The 19,400-nt window shown below is 43.7% G+C and overlaps 1 protein-coding gene across 1 annotated transcript in view; it reads left to right on the top strand.

The window, feature by feature from the left end:
* Positions 1-19,400, top strand: part of VPS45 (vacuolar protein sorting 45 homolog) — a 63,588-nt gene that overhangs the window by 32,404 nt on the left and 11,784 nt on the right. Inside the window, exons 11-14 of the mRNA XM_068253230.1 lie at positions 6,725-6,883; positions 9,121-9,228; positions 11,558-11,679; positions 15,024-15,155. Coding sequence (XP_068109331.1) covers positions 6,725-6,883; positions 9,121-9,228; positions 11,558-11,679; positions 15,024-15,155 — 521 coding nt within the window. The remainder of the gene's footprint in view (positions 1-6,724; positions 6,884-9,120; positions 9,229-11,557; positions 11,680-15,023; positions 15,156-19,400) is intronic.

The following is a 19,400-nucleotide window of genomic DNA, read 5'->3' as shown; positions in this document are numbered from 1 at the left end:
TTTCCACTTGCGGACAGATTCAGGTTAAGAACAAAACTACAGTCCCTATTTTGTACGTTAACCGTGGACTACCTGTGCATATATATACAGTATTTTTGGACTATTTAAGACTTACTTTTTCTCGTGCAGTTGATGTGCCTCGGTCAGGTCTGGCAGCAGCCCAGAGTAAACTTGTGTAGAAAGGTATCAGACCAGCACCATCTGTAGAAAGGTATCAGACCGGCACCATCAATGTGGTGTCGGTCTGATACCTTTCTGTAGTCCAAATGCAGGAAGTTCCTGACTTGTGAATGTCTGCCAATACGAACCTCCAACCCGCCGCAATGTCAGGGACTCCCTGTACTGTGCCCATGCAGCGGAGGACAGAAGGGGACAAACTGAGGATACAGTGGGACACAAAGGGCCATAGAGGAAGACAGAGGCAGACAGAGGATGACAGAGGGAGACACATTAGGTACAAGGGGGCATAATCCACAAGATGCCCCTTCACCATGGATGCACCAGGTCCTTGTTTAGTATATATTTCCGTCCGTCCGTGTCCCCCCGCCCCCGGTTTTGTGTTCTCTAAACCTAGGTGCGTCTTATGGTCAGGAGTGTCTTAAAGTCGGAAAAATGTGTGTGTGTGTGTGTGTGTGTGTGTGTGTGTGTGTGTGTATATGCCCCCCACTTATAAACAGGTTTCTTTTAGGAAATTGTAAGTTGAGTCTTGTGTTAAACATGGTAAAACTTGCGTGGATAAAGAATTTTTGTTTGGACATCTTTGGATTTGGACTTATAAACTGTTTTTTTTTAATTGTTTTCAATATGCTTTTAAAGTGTTTTAAACTACTTATAACAGTTTAAACCATACTGTAGCATTTAACAACAAAAATATGTAATAAAAAAAGTATTGTGTATTATATACATTAAGACGACTGTATATCTGAAAAGTTGTAGCTGGAGTTGTTTGTAAGTGAGGGACTGTTTGTATACCTATATTACTTGGATGATCTAGGTTATGAAAAAGTTATTGCTGTTTCAATAGCGACAGCTGAAGTGTAAAACTTTTTTTTTTTTTTTGGTCAGCTGCTCCCACTTTACAGCTTTGCTTTTGGTGTATATGCAGAGCTTCCGTTTGGGTTCAAGGTGCGTTTGCAGTTTCTGGGGGGGCTCAGCGAACCTCTGATTCGAGGCCATTTGGAGGCGGCCTGGTGATGCGCTGATCCACCTTTTGCGCAATTTTGCGTGAAGTGTAAAATTTGTCAGGGCCATATGGGGCAAAAACCCCAGAATGCAAAGTGGTTAGGGTTCTTAGAAGGCAATTTAGGAGAGTTGAGAAGAGTTATTTCTTAGTGTTTTATTTGAGTGTTTAATTTTCAACTTTTAATTTGTATAGTTTGACAATTGAAATAACTTTTGCAAGATGTAAATCACACACGCAGAGAAGCAAATACAAACTGACCTCTGATTCAAATGCGTGACTAATGATCGTTCCAAAATAGCTACAGTAAGCTTGTGCAAGAACACTGAACCGAGAAGTCAAGTTCCTTTCCAATTCTTCTTTACTTGATGATGGTATACACCAGAAATTCTTATCCTTTTCAGCCTAGATCAGGCATGGGCAAACTTGGCCCTCCAGCTGTTAAGGAACTACAAATCCCACAATGCATTTGCCTTTGAGTCATGACTGTGGCTGTCAGACTCCTGCAATGCATTGTGGGACTTGTAGTTCCTCAACAGCTGGCGGGCCGAGTTTGCCCATGCCTGGCCTAGATAAATGTTGGTAATTCCTGATCTCAGGTGGCTGATAATGAAGAACAGGAAAATAAGAGGCACTGAAATACAGTATAATAAAAAATTTTGAAAGACTAAAGGTGGCCACACACCATACAATATTTTAAATATCTGTTCAATTCAAGAATAGCAAACAATTTTTCTGTCTGATTGTAACAATTCAAACATCTGACCAATGTACCACACACCTAGGTTCAATTTTTCACCAATCAAGAATAAAATAATTGAAAGCTCAGAAAAAATTGATTGGTACTTAACATTGGAACTGAAGTTATTGACAATCCATCACACACCATACAATACTTGATAAAGTTGGTCTGAAATTTCCAACATGTCCAATCTCCAAAAAATGAAAAAAACGGGAAATTCTGATTTATTGATCGACAACAAAGGCAAGCTCTCGATTTTATTTATTTTTTTGATTTTTTTTTTTTTTTTTGGGACAACCACTAAAAAATGACGAATTGGTGTAAAATTGGATCTATGAATTGCATGGTGTGTGGCCACCTTTAGTGTTGGCTTAACTATCTATGGATGGATCAAACTGGTAATAGTGATGTAGGGTCATCTGTACTATGTCTCCAGCGTTGTAGTCCTTGTTGACTGCTGGCAGACTGTGTAACTACCTGTAAGAAAGTGGTTTGGAAGATGCACACCTTGCCATAGGTGGTTGGGTGCATAGCCAGGATGCAAGCCACATCCAATTTCATACAAACAGTGCAAAGTTGGCTAGCACACAAAATGTAGTTTGCAGATATTATTTCTCAATGCATGTGTCAACTCGTGATAAGACAATTGTTTCGGGGCCACGGAGGATCCGCTTCATCAGATTGTGCAGACATACGTATGAAGAAGGGGACCCTCCGTGGCCCTGAAACAAATGTCATACCTTGTATGACACATGCATAGAGGAATAAAAATCTCTGCAAACTACCTTTTGGTGTGCTAGCCAACCTTGCACTGTTTGTGTAACTACCTGTGTCTGCTATCAGAGGTTGATGGCCACCTGCCAGAATTTTCCTTAGTTTGAGGTCTAGTTCCCATTCAATTTCAGTTATTTTTCATCAAAATGTAGAGGTGAGATCCAGATGCCCTGTGCTTCTGCAGCTTCATTTGAGCTGAATTTCCTCCCTAGGCAGAAATAGTCAGTTATTAATATTTAGTATTTATGTATCGTTGACATCTTCAGCAGCGCTGTACATTGTATATTGTCTTGTCACCTAACTGTCCCTCAGAGGGGCTCACAATCTAATCCCTACCATAGTCATATGTCTGTGTATGTATCTTGTAGTGTATGTATCATAATCTTAGGGCCAATTTAGGGGGAAGCCAATTAACTTATCTATGTTTTGGGGATTTGGGGGAAAACTGGAGTGCCCAGAGGAAACCCACAATTCAGCACTTGAACAATTTATTGCAAAGTGTTCACCATGAGCTTCCCAAAGAACTCAGAAAACAGAATAACTAAAAAATGGGGGTAAAAAAAGTTTGTTTCCAACTAATAATTACATTGAAATGGGAAGCTAGTTGTCTTAGGAGACGGTAGATTTAACATTACCTTTTTTTCACTGTATTTTGCATTTTACATTCATTGTAATCCAAGTTTCAACGATGACATTTTTATGATAAAAAAAATCATAAATGCCAGGAAAAAGCTACATGTCTTCATACTATTCCCATTTTACTACCAGTGGTTTACTATATCAGAAGTATATTACATCAGAAATTGTCCTATAAATGACCCAACATGCCCGGGTACATTCGCTGCTGCAAAAGAGCAACTATGTCCTCCCATTGGAGGTACAGTACAAGCACTTGCACATTTAGTGGACTACAAGGTTAAGTATACCTTATGGCCACATAGCCAGGCTGGGCAAATCACTGGTACAGTATCCAGGTCTCCGTAAACATTGCATCAGTCACTTCCTGTGACTGGCTCCGATACATCCGTGGCCGGGACGTGCAGCACCAGCCTGAAGAGAGCAGCTGACCATGGGGTTCACACTGACATATGATGCATGCACCGCCCACTATTTACTATATCCAGAGGCAGCGTCATATAGGGGCCAAAAACATGTTTAATATAACATAACTTCTATTGTATCTGGGTTTACTATACCAGGCGTTGCTCCCATAGACTTATGATGGAGATAGGCTGGGACCTGGAGAGGTAGTTTACTATACCCAAATGTTTACTATACCAGAGTTTATTATATCAATATTATACTGTACTTGTAAACAAGGGAACTTTTTACCTCCGTTATGCAGTATATGACATATTTCTATGTCCTGTAGTGGGTTGCTGCACATCTAACTGGTGGTAAGGCAGAATGCTATACTTTTCCCACCTCATCAGTAGTGCCAGTAATGGAGCACTGCTGAGTCTTAGCAGGTTCCTTAAGTCCAATTAGAATCTGACTATTGACTTAACTACCAAGCCCTGTCTCCTTTCCCATCTGACAGCTTCTTGGCTGCTGCATTAGCACAGAGGTCAATAGAGCATTCTGGGATACAGTCAGTGTTGTGGGAGGCTGGGACTAGGAGTTGCTTGGGTCAGAGAAGGTTGAAAAGGCATGAGGCCAGGCTTCTGAAAATGGAGCAATGGAATCCCTCCATGGCTTCATTCGATTGGTTCATTTTTAATCAGCATACATTTGCATAATCCTGCACCAGCCCAGAATTATTTTCACCTCTTGACCATCCCTAGTCCAGACAAATTTGAGGGCTCACTGGGGCTATATTAGCCATGCTATTAACAGTCAGCCCTGCAGAGCTGTTAAATGGAACCAAGCACCACTTTGTTTCCTGGATTCTAACAACTATAGGAGCTGCCATGTTCCCCTCTCCCCTTCTAGCAGCCCATTATTTATCCAGGAGAGGGTGTGAAGATGGCATCTTTGGGTATCATTCATAAACAGGCTGTCGGTAGTGCGGGAAAACACCGTTCTTCTCCGCAACCGGTAATTAAGACTTCTGGGTGGCCATTCATAAAGAAGTCTGCCTGTTGCGGAAGAAGTGCGGAGGTTTTCTGGAGGAAGCTGGCGGCAGCGTGGCGGAAGACATGCGGAAACTTAAAAGCTGCCCGATTCCCTCCCTGCGCTGCTCTGTCTGATGCTGCTTGGGAGGTCCCTCCCATTCATTTATATGTATTCCGCCCGCCTATCGCTACTGTCGAGCAAGCGGTATTTTCCTTCCGGATACCGCTTGCTCTAATCTTTATGAATGGATGTGTTTGTTACTTTTTCTAGATTAATCTAGAAAAACTCCGCACAAGGCGGAAATGTATCGCTCTGTCACCTTTTCATGCGGAAAGAGCCTTTATGAATGGGGCTTATGCTGAGTGGTCGGGAAAGTCACCGGTGTTAAGCATTTCCGCATGCGGAAATGCTTTATGAATGATACCCTTTGACTTCTGTGACCCCCCCCCCCCCCCCCCCTTCATGTATCAGGTGTAACAAAGAAATGTTTTTCTTTAAAGGTTATTGGGCTGTTGCGGAAGTTCTGAGTTCAGGTCTGCTTTAAGACTGGCATACTGTGCAGCCTGTTTACCGGTTAGATATGATGCATTCCTTTACAGGATCACTTTACAGCACATGTGTCGAACTCCAGGCCTGGAGGGCCAGATCCATGCCAGTGTTTAGGATGGACTGAGAAAGAAAGGAATGTGTTCTACCTGATAACCCACACCTTTCCTGATTCAGACCCATCAATTCAGTTGAGCTGTATCAAAAATGTGTGAGGATCTCGGCCCTCTGACCGTTTTGACATACCTGCTTTACAGCATAGTATCATATGACTGTATGTACACTGTAGGACTTTTATGGCCATATTCTAAAATGGATGGAAGGCCAACAGGTAAATGTTTATAATTTTATCTACACTTCTTTTCTTTTTCTTTCTTTTTTTTCATTTCCTCCTTCAGTAAAGTCATGTAATTCTCTTAAAAACTTAGTTTGGCTGTTGTGTCCCTTTTTATCTACACATAACAATGGCTGCTTGAAGATCACCAGGCCTCATCTGAAGCACTTCAAAGACATCCACTAGAAGTTATAAATCGTGCTCATTGTGAGTTCTTCACAGTCTAATGCCACACAAAGCCCCAGTTAACCATCTGTATGCCCTGGTCTGGCTAGGTCAGTTCAGGCTTTCCCTCAGTCACTGGGGCACAATGACACAGCCTTGTGTCTGGGCTGAGGATGCTGAATGACACTCAGTCTTTGTCACCATGGAGCTGGCCTATGAATAAGATCCCAGAGCTCTGATAGATACATGTGGACAATAGCTTGGCTGTGTAATGAGCACAAATTGACGTCACTGGCACACTACGTCCTTTAAATGCTTCTGCTGCGTGACTGCTTGCAGAAGGTTACATACCAACTGCATGATGGCAATAAACCCTCTGCAATTCACGTTTTTACCATACTTCTGTTTTAAAGGGTCACTTTATTTTTTTATTTATTCAATATTTCACAATAATTAGATCTGCTTCCAGTCAGAATTACTTCCATCCCATGGTGCCTCAACACTTAAAGTGAACCAAGTTGAAATGTAAGATTATGAGATAGACCTCTGCATGCACAATGCCACGCATACAAATAACTAGGCTGTATTCCTTTTTATTATTTTTTTTCTTTCTGCATGAAATAGTTAATGTTCAGGTATGCAAGTGACCATTTCTCTCCAGTTTAGATTCAGTTTGAGTATAGTGTAACGCTCACTGATAAGGAATTACTTATACGTATTCACTGCCCGAGAAGAAGGGCATTTGGCAGACATTTGTTTTTAGAAAGGGCTGCCTGTTGGTACTTTATTGAAATAAAAAAAAACACTTGTGTGCCAATGAGATGTTTTCAATTATTTATTAAAAAAAAGACAATGTTTGTTTTCAGTCTGTTTCGGTTTAAGCAAGGGGGGAGACAGCATGCAATAATTTAATGCTTTCTCTCTACAGAACGTGAAACGATTACTGCAGAACCAGCGCCTATCAGAATTGGATGCTACCCGTCTGGTGATGCTGTATGCTCTGCACTATGAGAGGCACAGCAACAATGCTCTGCAGAGTCTTATGGCCGACCTCCGCAGCCGCGGTGTGTCTGAGAGGTACCGCAGGGTGAGTGCCAGTGCAATGCTGGTCAACACTCCATATTTGACTAGTGACAGTATCTTGGAGGGGTTGCTAAAAAGTTTTTCGGTCAAACTTTCCTTGGAAATTCTAAGCATAAGTTTTGTCACTAGCTGAAAAGAGTGGTAATTTATATTGTAAAGTGCCAGTATGCAATGTTGCGCCATGTTTTGAAATTTCTCGAATCATCAACAGACCCACATCTATGACAGTTTAAACTTCTCAAGTATTGAACTCTGTGCCATCTTGAAGTTCCTTCGGGAAACAAAAAGACCCGGTTCACATCTGCGTTTTTTTGCGGAGCCGGCCGTACAGATCCGCCATCAGGATTAGGTAAAAACGGTCAGTTTTTACAGTCAGTGTGCTGTAAACTGTAGTTTTCTATTTGTTCCTATGTAGCTGCAAAACCTTTTGTTTCCATTCCGCTGAGCGAAATGGGTCCTGCTGCATTTTTTTTGTCCATTTAGCAGAACGGACCACGGAACCGTACGTCCGGTTCCGTTGGCAAATGCAGATGTGAACCGGGCCAAACAGTTGCAGAGACGCTAGAGATATCCATAGGGATTGGATTTATAAATTAGTTCCTTGGTTGGTATGCAGAATGTTGGTAAGTGGGTGCCAAAACGTTTGATTGCTGGCAAGACACTAAACCAAGTTGACAGCTCAGAGTTGATTCTGCAGCATTTTGAACAATCTAAGAATTGTTTGGGATGTGTTGTTACGGTTGATGGAACCAGTGTGTTATGGAGAGCATAAGAATTCTCTTTTATTATCTTCAGAAACACCAGTTACTGCAGAATACTATTCTAAGTTACTGTGCCAATTGAAGGGGGCAATAAAATAAAAAATGGAGAAGATGGCTACAGCAAGGTGTTCCCTTTTCATATGATAATTAACATGCTGGCAAGATAATGTCTAGAAGATTGTGTGGTTTGATTGGATTGACCATCCACGTTGCTCACTTGAACTTGCTTCATCTGCCCATCTCCAGTTCCAAAACCAAAGGAGTTGGTTTCTTCCTTCTGAGGCGAAAACTGCAGCAGAGCAGTTGTAGAGTGACCAAACAATAGATTTTTTTGAAAGGTTAAAGAAACTTGAGGAATGTTGTGTCAAGTGTGTTGAACTCGAGGATAAATATGTTAAATAAGATTTTAAATTCACGGCTGTTTTTCACCTCGTATGTGAAAAACAACTAGCATTTGGGCAAGGATTTTTAACTTGTTGTTTCCCATAAACATCACAGTGCCAGATATATCTGCAATGGAACTCCTTGTCATTAGATTGTCGCCTGGTTACCTGAAAACACGCCAAATTTAGTGACCATGGGTTCTTGCTAGAATATGAGACGAAGGAAAGCAGCCTTAATAATTTGGTGGGCACTGGCCTATGCACTAAAAGCAACACCACTGCTTAAACTACAATATTATCCACACGTTTTTTTTTCTAGATTCAAACTGGCCATTGATATGATACTTAGATCTTTGAGTTGGTAGGCCAGCATGCATCTACTGGCAGCTTATTCTGTGCACACTAGTGCTGAGACACTGCACAACAAATATTTCAGATAACAACCAGTGACTTAAAGTGAGCTAATGCAGCAGCCAATGGAGTTCTTTCACCCACTGCTGTGTGAAATGTAACACTAAAGCTGGGTGCACACATATAAGTATCTGATTCTGATTCTGATATGAGTATCACCCAACAGGGATCAGGATTTGATCCCTTGGGTGACGGTTCAGAATGTGTTCTGTAGCTATGGAGGGCTGAGTGCAGTGGACAGCAGAGAACAATGCCCTCAGATCGACCACGGTGCATCGAGGATGTTGGGGGCCGCTGTTCTCATGCTATATTCTTGACTACTGCAGCCCCCACCAGCCGTCTTGGCCAAGAACAGTCATTCGGGTGTACATAATAGGGTGTACCCAATGCTTGGACAATGAAATCCATGCTAAAGGTTCAGGATTTTGACCAGGGGTGATCTTTTATTTATCTAATAAAATATATTTCTTACAGCAAATGGCCAACAAAATTATCTTGTCTTCAGATACTTTAAATTTAACCATTCCTGTAAGTTTCTGTCATTCGTACACTTTGGTCTCTTGACAAACCTGATCTGCAGACCACATGAGTGTTGATCTCTTCCTCACCATAGGTTTGTTCAGCTTAGAGTTCTGCCTTATTACCACTGGCCAGACAATGTCTTATTCCTCTTTCTCCCGATGCAGCTGGTGTCTGCGGTGGTGGAGTTTGGTGGAAAGAGAGTGAGAGACAGCGAACTCTTCAGTCCAAAAGATGCAGTAGCCATCACCAAGCAGTTCTTCAAGGGACTGAAGGTAGGTAAAATCCCAATACAGTACGAAGACTGTAGACTTCTTTATGACACTCTTAAAGTCAGTATGTTAAGCCTAGTATTCCCAAATACAAAAGATCGAAACAGGAAAAAAGGGAGCCGCAGGTTAGGCGTCAAAAGCTGATTTGTGACAATGACAGTAAAGTTGTGTCCAGGGCTTCTATTGTTAAAAAAAAAAAAAAAAAATTAATAAAAGTTGGGCGCAGGGAGGCGCCCAATAAAATAGCTGGTGGCGCAGTTTCTATAGTGGGAAAATTTGGCGCCCGTTATTTTATCAGGTGCCTACATGCAGCCAACTTTACTGTCATTGTCACAAATCACAACTCTGCAATGGGGGGATGCGAGGAATGTTGAGGTTTTGGCACCACTGGGGGGGGTTAGGGTTAGGTGGCACCAGGGAATGGTTAAGGATTAGGCATAGAGGACGGTTCAGCGTTGAGCATCAGTAAAGAGTGAGAGTGTGAGAGTAGGGTAAGGTTTAGTTATAGTAAAATAAAGATGACTGTTATTTTACTATTAGAGTTCAGTAGTGAAATATTGCTAATTTTAAAGATATTCCACTAGTGCCAATCCCCTGTGACCTATTTTTTTTTCCAGACGCCTTTTTTCCATGTACGCATAAAAGATACTGATAGGATAGTTGCACTCCCAAGTAGCAACACATGATCATGACTCTGCATAGCTTTGCACCACATCGGGCAGGATAAAGATAGCAGGTACAGCCATTAGATCAATATAGATCAATATTTCTACAGAAATCTTCTCTATTATCTAATTATGCAGTGTCGCAGAACTGGTAAAAGAATGATATCTGAAAGATATCAATCTGGAAAATGTTGATCTTCTATATGATCTACCACTAATCTAATAGTGTATAGCCATATATCTTGTTTGCAGGGGAGTTCTTGAAGGTGTCCATACACTAATCAATTTTCCCCAGCAGATTTCATTACTGTGTTCGAATCTGCAGGAGATCAATGTCCCAACATGGCCACAAGATCATAACTTTGATCGATTTTTGTTCCAAATGGATCGAAATTATTGATCAGTCTGGTTTGAATATCTAGCTCAAATGGGCACAGCAACATGGCAGTAGGCAATTGCCCAGGGTGGTGATGGCCTCCCAGCTAAAAGTGGTCTACTGGGGCCCCTGCAGCATACATGCCGCTGGGTCATGGAGAACAAGCGCTGGGGAGGTGACGGTAGAAGGACACAGACTAAAGCAGGTATGTCAAACCGAGCCTACGAGGGCCGAGATCCTCACACATTTTTGATACAGCTCAAATGAATTGATGGGTCTGAATCAGGAAAGGTGTAGTCCATCAGGTAGAACACATTTCTTTCTTTCTCAGTCAATGCTAAACGCTGGCATGGATCTGGCCTTCCAGGCCTGGAGTTCGACACATGTGGACTAAAGGGAGCACAACTGCCTTACAAGTGAGTGGTGAATGCACTCCGCTGTTGCGGGTAGTCTGCAAGAGCATCGGGGGATGATAGCCCATCACTGTGTGGAGGTGATGGGGGAAGGACACCAACTGGAGGGAGCACAACTGCTGGACAGGTGAGTGGTGAGTGCACTCTTCTGTTGTGGGTAATTTGCAGGAGCACCAGGAGATAACACACCACTGATGTAGCAGATGCTTAGTTGACAGAAGGAACTGAGTTAGTTTCAAAAATTAACTTATGCTGGGAATACACCATGCGTTTTTCCAAAAGATAGATGGTTCGCTAGATAATTTCCGACATGTCCGAACACACGTTCGATCATATTTACCGCTCGATTTCTCATAAAAGTGAATGAAAAAAGGTAAGAAAAACAAGCAGAATATAAGAATTGAGTGGAGAATCGAAGGGAAAAACGCATGGTGTATTCCCAGCATTATATGCTATGTAGCCCCTACCAAGAGGCAGAATTTGGGATTTGCATATCATATCACAACTTGAAGCTACTGATCCAGTTAACCAATAGCTGTGTTAATAAATCAGTAATTAGATAGTTCTAACTAATGCTAGTTTACATATTATGCTGGGAATACACGGTTCGTTTTTGAGCCATTTAGATGGCTCGATAAATAATTTCCGACATGTTCGAACTCCGGCCCAATCGTTTCGTCGCTCGATTCCACATTGAACACAATGGAAAAAGGTAAGAAAAAAACGAGCAGAAGATAAGAGAATCGCCTGCGGGATCGAGCGGCAAAATCAAGCCGTGTATTCCCAGCATTAGAAGGATATTTTGCTCATCCCTGAGGAAATTATCCCTGCTCTTGCATTCCCTGTTGTAAATACACCATCATGTTGCTGTATTCTAGGGGGTGGAGAATGTATACACTCAGCACCAACCCTTCCTCCTGGAAACCTTAGACAAACTTATTAAAGGAAAGCTAAAAGACAACACCTACCCTTATGTCGGGCCCAGCACACTGCGGGACAGGTAAGACATGTCAGCCATACTAAGATGTATAGAATGTGTCCGAGCCAGAAAAAACAATTTCCTATTTATATAATACGTTAAGCTGATGTGTCATACTGTCTGGTCAGCCTTATGGTACAGGTATCCCGGCCACACAGTAGAAGCAGGAATTGCAGCTTTGTGCCAACACTTTTCTCCCTTCAATCTTGGAGCCCACCACTGCTGCAGGAGCTTATTGGATATGTTACCAAGTCTGTGCTCCCTTCAGTGTATGAGTGTGGTCATACTGTTCCTGCACAGTTAACCAAAGCGGCTCCTTCATGCACAGCTTCATGCTACTGCATAGGTGTGGCCGTCCTCAGCTGTACATCATTGCTCGTACATGGAGGGGAGTGGGGCTGTGAAAAATAAGAGGGTCCTTGCCATCAGTGGTGGGGTTGAGGGGGACACAGCAAGCCTCTGGACCATCCGGAGACTTCCCTCTGTGTTGGTTAAAGGGATACTGTAGGGGGGTCGGGGGAAAATGAGCTGAACTTACCCGGGGCTTCTAATGGTCCCCCGCAGACATCCTGTGCCTGCGCAGCCGCTCACCGATGCTCCGGCCCCGCCTCCGGTTCACTTCTGGAATTTCTGACTTTAAAGTCAGAAAACCACTGCGCCTGCATTGCCGTGTCCTCGATCCCGCTGATGTCATCAAGAGCGCACAGCGCAGGCCCAGTATAGTCTGTGTCTGCGCAGTACACTCCTGGTGACATCAGCGGGAGCGAGGACACGGCAACGCAGGCGCAGTGGTTTTCTGACTTTAAAGTCAGAAATTCCAGAAGTGAACCGGAGGCGGGGCCGGAGCATTGGGGAGTGGCTGCGCCAACACAGGATGTCTGCGGGGGACCATTAGAAGCCCCGGGTAAGTTCAGCTCATTTTCCCCGACCCCCCCCCCCCCCCCCCCCCCTACAGTATCCCTTTAAGTATCTAACTTACAGGTTCGCTTGAAGAAACAAAATGTGATCAAGTGAAATAATGTTTGCCGTTAGTCACTGCAGTATTTAGAGCCAAACGGAGAGCAACTTATGGGTTAAACAATTTTGTCTGTAGTCCTAATACTAAATAGGAATATCCTTGATTTCCAGAGTCCTATTTTGGATCTAAAAGTTGAAAATGTGGTTTTAATTTTTTGCTGTCTTAGGTGAATAGTGTTTTCAGCTCCCACACTGACAAATCTTGAACTCCTGACCTTTTGTTATCTTTTTTTCTGCCCTCCGAAGTATTGAGAGTGGACCTGAGCTCTTGCACAGGACAGAAGGAAAACGCAGGGAAATGCACCCTGTATGTATTTAGAGAGTTCAGCCTGTCTAATTCCCCCTCATCTGTGACTTATCATAAGTTGTAATTTGATCTCTCCCCTGTGTCAGCTGACTGCCATAGCATATAAGCTAAATTGAAAGCACAGGATGTTAACAATGTGTGGTTCCATGAAAGCAGGAACTAGACACTGCAGATTTATTGCAGGATTTGTATCAGCTGTAACAAATGTTTTTCTTTAATAGTTTTAATGCTGTTGCATATTTTTTAGGGCAGAAAAGAAGTTCTGAGTTCAGGTCCGCTTTAAAGAGACTCTGAAGTCTCATTAAAATCAAGTTTATAATAAAAATGTCTTTAACATGATTGCCCTAACTAAAACGCTGCATCCCCGCGGCTGAAATCTAAACTAAATCCCCCCCCCCCCCCAAACTCCCCCTTGTAAAATCCACGACTTTCTTGGTTGTGGTTTTTTCTGTCCTGTGCGCTTCCGTGAGAGGCAGAGCTTTCAGCTGCAGCTCTGCCTCTCCACGCGTCTATCAGCGCCGGATTGCCGCCTCTGCCCACCCCTCTCAGTCTTCCTTCACTGAGAGGGGCGGGGGAGAGGCGGATATACGCGATGATAGACGCGTGGAGAGGCAGAGCTGCAGCTGAAGGCTCTGCCTCTCACGGAAGCGCACAGGACAGAAAAAACCACAACCAAGAAAGTCGTGGATTTTACAAGGGGGAGTTTGGGGGGATTTAGTTAGATTTCAGCCGTGTGGATGCAGCGTTTTAGTTAGGGCAATCATGTTAAAGACATTTTTAATATAAATACTTGATTTGAATGAGACTTCAGAGGGCCAGATTTATCAAGAGTGTCTGAGACAAAATATTAGTAGGTTTTTAGAAATCCGTGCAGAACTGTCTCAGACATTTGCTCAGACATCATAGGTAGTGCAGATTCCTTCTTAAACTGTGAGGAATAGAAGAAGTTAGGAAGGTCTCTCAGTGCAGTGTGTGAGGGGAATTGCTGTTGCTGAGGTAACCAGCAATGTCAGCAAGCTCTGAGTGAGGGGGGAGGAGCCCTCCACAAATCACATCTAGCCTGCGCTATCTGAAGAACTGCTAATGCGCACTTCTTAATCTGCAGCAGTTAAGGAATGGATTTGCACCTTTCTTAACTGTAGTGTAGCTCTAGAAATCCACCCTAAACTGCCACTATTACATAGGCTTTTGGAAGTTTTAGAAGAAAAAACTGTAATGCGTTGATGAATCTCCCCCAGAGTCTCTTTAACCACACAGTTTTATCAGCTTTAGTTGGTCATCAGTAACAAGACTGCAGTCTGACTGCAGAGAACCTGTCATTTTAAAGTGGACCTGAACTCAGAACTTCTTCTCTTGTCTAAAAGACAAGCAACAGCTTAATAACCTTAAAAACATCTCTTTGCTACAGCTGATACAAATCCTGCAATAAATCCGCAGTGTGTCTGCTTCCATAATTATTGTGTGTTTACCAAATAGCTCTCTGCTGAGGCAGCCAGCTGACACAGCTGAGAGGTGAAATTACAGTTGTGATTAGTCACAGATGAGGGGGAATTAGGCTAATCTCTCTAAATACATACAGAGTGCATTTCTCTATGCTTTCCTTCTGTCCTGCTCAGGAGTTCAGATCCACTTTGAAGCCCGGGATTCTTAATCTTTACAGTGAAGGAAAAAAAGAACACAGCTTTCACATGTTGCTTCAGGTTCCCTTTACAATGAATCTTTGTTGATTATGTGGGTTAAATCGTGATGTTTCATTACAAATATTTCCTGGAGCTCAGTTTTAGCAGTTGCTCATAGTTGTGTGGAGCTGTGTCAGTGTTACATGACAGTAGTGAGGCAGTTATGTCCCGCATGAACATGCAATAAGTGTGCTAGAACAGATAGATTTACCTCAAATGGCAATGCGCTCCTCCACTCCTCCTTCCTCCCACATCCCAGCCTCCCTCTTCACATTACTGCCAGCTACTAATTATAAGCAAGCTGCTGATTCTCTGCTCGCCTCCACTTTACACCTCCGCCTACTCACTACTGTTGTTTTCAGGCCGCAGGATATCATTGTATTTATTGTGGGCGGAGCCACCTACGAAGAGGCTTTAACTGTGTACAACCTGAACCGAACCACTCCAGGGGTGCGCATCATCCTTGGCGGGACCGCCATTCACAACACAAAGACGTACGTATGGGATTCTGTCTGTATGTCTGTATATAATATGTTAGCTTTGTAAAAACAAACCTGTAAACAATTGTGATGTCTGTAAATACATTAAAAAAAAAGTGCAACTCCAGGCAACAATGGAGAATACAGTATGTTATCTGAGATGCTTGTCCTAGTTGGTAAGACACTGACACGTTCTGTTTGATACTAGTGTAGCAACCTGCCAGTGGCTATAATGTAGCCATCTGGTCAGGGCCGGCGCTTTAAGTAAGGCAAATTTCCCCTGGGCCCCAGAGTCCATAGGGGCCCTCAAAGCGTTCGCCCTTTAAACATTTTTGGGGCCATGGGTACTGTCGCATGGGTGGCGTGTAAGGAGTGGTGCTGGTGAGCAGCAGCATGTGATAGCAAGGGAGAGCTATACTTTACCTGATTCCACCGCGCTGGCCCGGATGCCATGGTTTCCTTCCGCCTTTCTTCCTGGACCTTGTGGTGAGACGCACCGTGCACGGCAATTGCGACACTCTCTCCCCCTTGTAATGTAAGCATGTGATGTCACGTCAGTCCATCCATGCCTTCAAGGAGGGAAGAGGCAATTGTGTGTGCATCTTGGTAAGGGTGCAGTTGAAGAACCAACCGTGGGGAGGGTGGGGGACGGGGTATTGGGAGGGGGGTGTCTAAGCTGGCTCGGGGTCCCAGGGGATAATTTGCTGGGTGGGTATGGGGCCCAAGAGTTCCCTTTGCCCCAGGGCCCCATGCCACTTAAACCGGCTTTGCATCTGGTAAGTGGGTCAGGAGGCGAGTGGGAATTGTCAAAATTTTGACTCTTAAATGCAAAAATCTGCCTGGGCTTTAGAAGTTAGAATTTTAGATCTGCAGCCTTACCAGTGTGTAACTGTTACTTTGTCACTTCACTTAAAACTATGCAGGAAGGCTGTCACAAAAATCAAGATTATTATTTTTTTATTTATGTAGCACTAACAACTACCATAGCGCTGCACATAGTACAAAACAAACCTTGGGAAACAGATACATGGGAAGTTCAAAACTCTGTACAATCAGGACATCCATCAATATAAATACATACATAGCTGCTGTGTGGTTTGAGATATCACTAAAAATGGTACACATTCATGTGATAAGTTACAGCAAAATAAGAAATGATAGATGACTACATTTGGTGCTCTGTGGTGACAGGAGGGATATTTGACTTGAATGGCTGCCGCTGCTTCACCATATCATATTGGTGTCAGTGGGAGTATGTAGCTTTCTGCTGCCTCCCCATCCCGAACACTCACAGACCTGCAGATCAGTGGCAACAGGAACAGAGGAGAGAGGGGAGTTGTGACCACGAGGTACACTTCAGATGCGGAGGTGAGTTCCTTGCTCATTTCCTGCATTTGAAGTGTGCAGCATGTTAACTGTGTGCTGCTCTCCTCTCTTCGGGTTGCCATTGATCTGCAGGTCTGTGAGTGTTGAGAATGGGGAGGCAGCAGGAAGCAACATACCACCACTGATACCAATGGAGGGGGACACCTTTGATTTAAGGTTGCTAGGGGTAACCAACTTTTTTGGCACCAGCAGCCTGCACTTAGAGACTGGACATTCCACAGCCCGGCAGACATCTGTTGTGGACAGCAGATGTTTCAAGGTTTAATAAAGCTTTACTTGGCAAGTGCAGGAATACAGGTGCATACATCATCAGCAGCAATCTTTGTTACTTCAGTAAAGCACGAATATGAAGCCCAGTTCAGGTCTTGGCGGTGCATTGCAGTGCTTTCATAAGTCAATTCTGTCAACTGACTTAGGTTCTGCCTTTAGAATTGGCTATGCTACATTACACTAAGAAAAACTACAGCATAAAGGAAAGTTGAAGAAGTAGTAGTGAAGTAAAAGGAAGTGAAGGTAACCCCCAGAATCTACCAGTAGGTAAGCTGTTATATACCACCTCAGGTCAGATATCTCAGTTAGAAGTGACTGTAGATGAGGGGTCTTGTTCACCATTTTTGAGACTTTTAGCTAAATAAAACACAATTGTTGCTGACTGCACCTAGGTACAATACACCCATTTAGTGAAATAAAGCATATCACATGTGAAATAAACTGTTGTTAATTTGCATATATTCAGCAGTGATGCACTGGGAGACATCTCAAGCTCACTCCAACCTGAATTATCGCAAATTCTTTCTGTTTTAAGAAAGCAAACTTTTGTTTTTCTTAACATCTTAGTAAGGGGGCTTTTAGGACCATTGTAGTCCCTTACACACTCCAATGAGTTCTGGGTCACCATGAGCTTGCTGGTTAGTCTGTACCTCTCGGTGTTATAAGCCCTACTGCATAGAGCCAAATTAATCCATGCCATGCACTGATGAGGATCAAACAATCCAAAACAGTCTGTATGCATGTTGGATTATTATGGCTCTGTACAAATTAACAAGCTGACACATCATTGCATTCCAGCGGTTCTGGAGGTGTGTTTAGCTTCTAAGGGTACAATGGTTAATTTGCATATATTCAGCAGTGATGCACTGGGAGACATCTCAAGCTCACTCCAACCTGAATTATCGCAAATGCTTTCTGTTTTAAGAAAGCAAACTTTTGTTTTCCTGTAATATGTGGAGACATACTGTCCCCTACAGTGTGTAGCAGAGAAAAAAAATCATAATGTGCTATTTCACATCTCACTTCAATCTTTGCAAGAGCCCCACATTTCACACATGCTACCACAGTCTCCGAGGCTCCACATTTCACACATGCTACCACAGTCTCCGAGGCTCCACATTTCACACATGCTACCTCAGTCTCTGTAAGGGCCCCACATTTCACACATGCTACTTCAGTCTCTGTGAGGGCCCACATTTCACACATGCTACCCCAGTCTCTGTGAGGCCCCACATTTCACACATGCTACCTCCAGTCTCTGTGAGGCCCCACATTTCAAACATGCTACCTCCAGTCTCTGTGAGGACCCCACATCTCACACATGCTATCGCTGTCTCTGTGAGGCCCCATATTTCACACAAGCTACCTTAAGTTCTGTAAGGGCCCTACATTTCACACATGCTTCCTTAGTCTCTAAAGGCTCCACATTTCACACATGCTATTTCAGTCTCTGTAAGGGCCCCACACTTCACACATGCTACCTCAGTCTCTGTGAGGGCCCACATTTCACACATGCTACCTCAGTCTCTGAGGCTCCACATTTCACACATGCTACCTCAGTCTCTGTAAGGGCCCACATTTCACACATGCTACCTCAGTCTCTGTGAGGGCCCACATTTCACACATGCTACCTCAGTCTCTGAGGCTCCACATTTCACACATGCTACCTCAGTCTCTGTAAGGGCCCACATTTCACACCTGCTACCTCAGTCTCTGTAAGGGCCCACATTTCACACATGCTACCTCAGTCTCTGTAAGGGCCCACATTTCACACATGCTACCTCAGTCTCTGTAAGGGCCCACATTTCACACATGCTACCTCAGTCTCTGTAAGGGCCCACATTTCACACATGCTACCTCAGTCTCTGTAAGGGCCCACATTTCACACATGCTACCTCAGTCTCTGTAAGGGCCCACATTTCACACATGCTACCTCAGTCTCTGTAAGGGCCCACATTTCACACATGCTACCTCAGTCTCTGTAAGGGCCCACTTTTCACACATGCTACCTCAGTTTCTGTAAGGGCCCACATTTCACACATGCTACCTCAGTCTCTCTGTAAGGACCCACATTTCACACATGCTACCTCAGTCTCTCTGTAAGGACCCACATTTCACACATGCTACCTCAGTCTCTCTGTAAGGACCCACATTTCACACATGCTACCTCAGATTCTGTAAGAGCCGTCTGTGTAACAATGCAGTCCCGATCAATTTCAGCATGAAATCTCTTGGGAATCGGTCGAGCCCGCCACATCCGCTGCTTTGCTGCTGTTGTATACATAATGTGTGCAGTTGTATTTTACGTGTCCCGATGCCCGTCCGTCTTCTGAATCCTCCACTCATCCATAGCCGCATACACGCTGCCAGCATGGCGTGTGATGTGACGGGCACCAGCAGCGTGTATGGGGCTAACAGAAGAGCGGGCATTCGGAAGATGACTGGACACCGCGACATGGGTCGGGTAATGTATGAATGTACACATTACATACACCTTTATACGTTGCTGGAACCGGGGGTTTTGTCGCTTGTTCCGATACCGCTCGCCTTTATGACCTAACACTCGACCGACCACGGTGGCCCGACATCTTGCAGCATGTCCAA

Source organism: Hyperolius riggenbachi, chromosome 9, assembly GCF_040937935.1.
Source record: "Hyperolius riggenbachi isolate aHypRig1 chromosome 9, aHypRig1.pri, whole genome shotgun sequence".
NCBI lineage: Eukaryota > Metazoa > Chordata > Amphibia > Anura > Hyperoliidae > Hyperolius > Hyperolius riggenbachi.
This window is presented reverse-complemented; position numbering and strand designations above follow the sequence as displayed.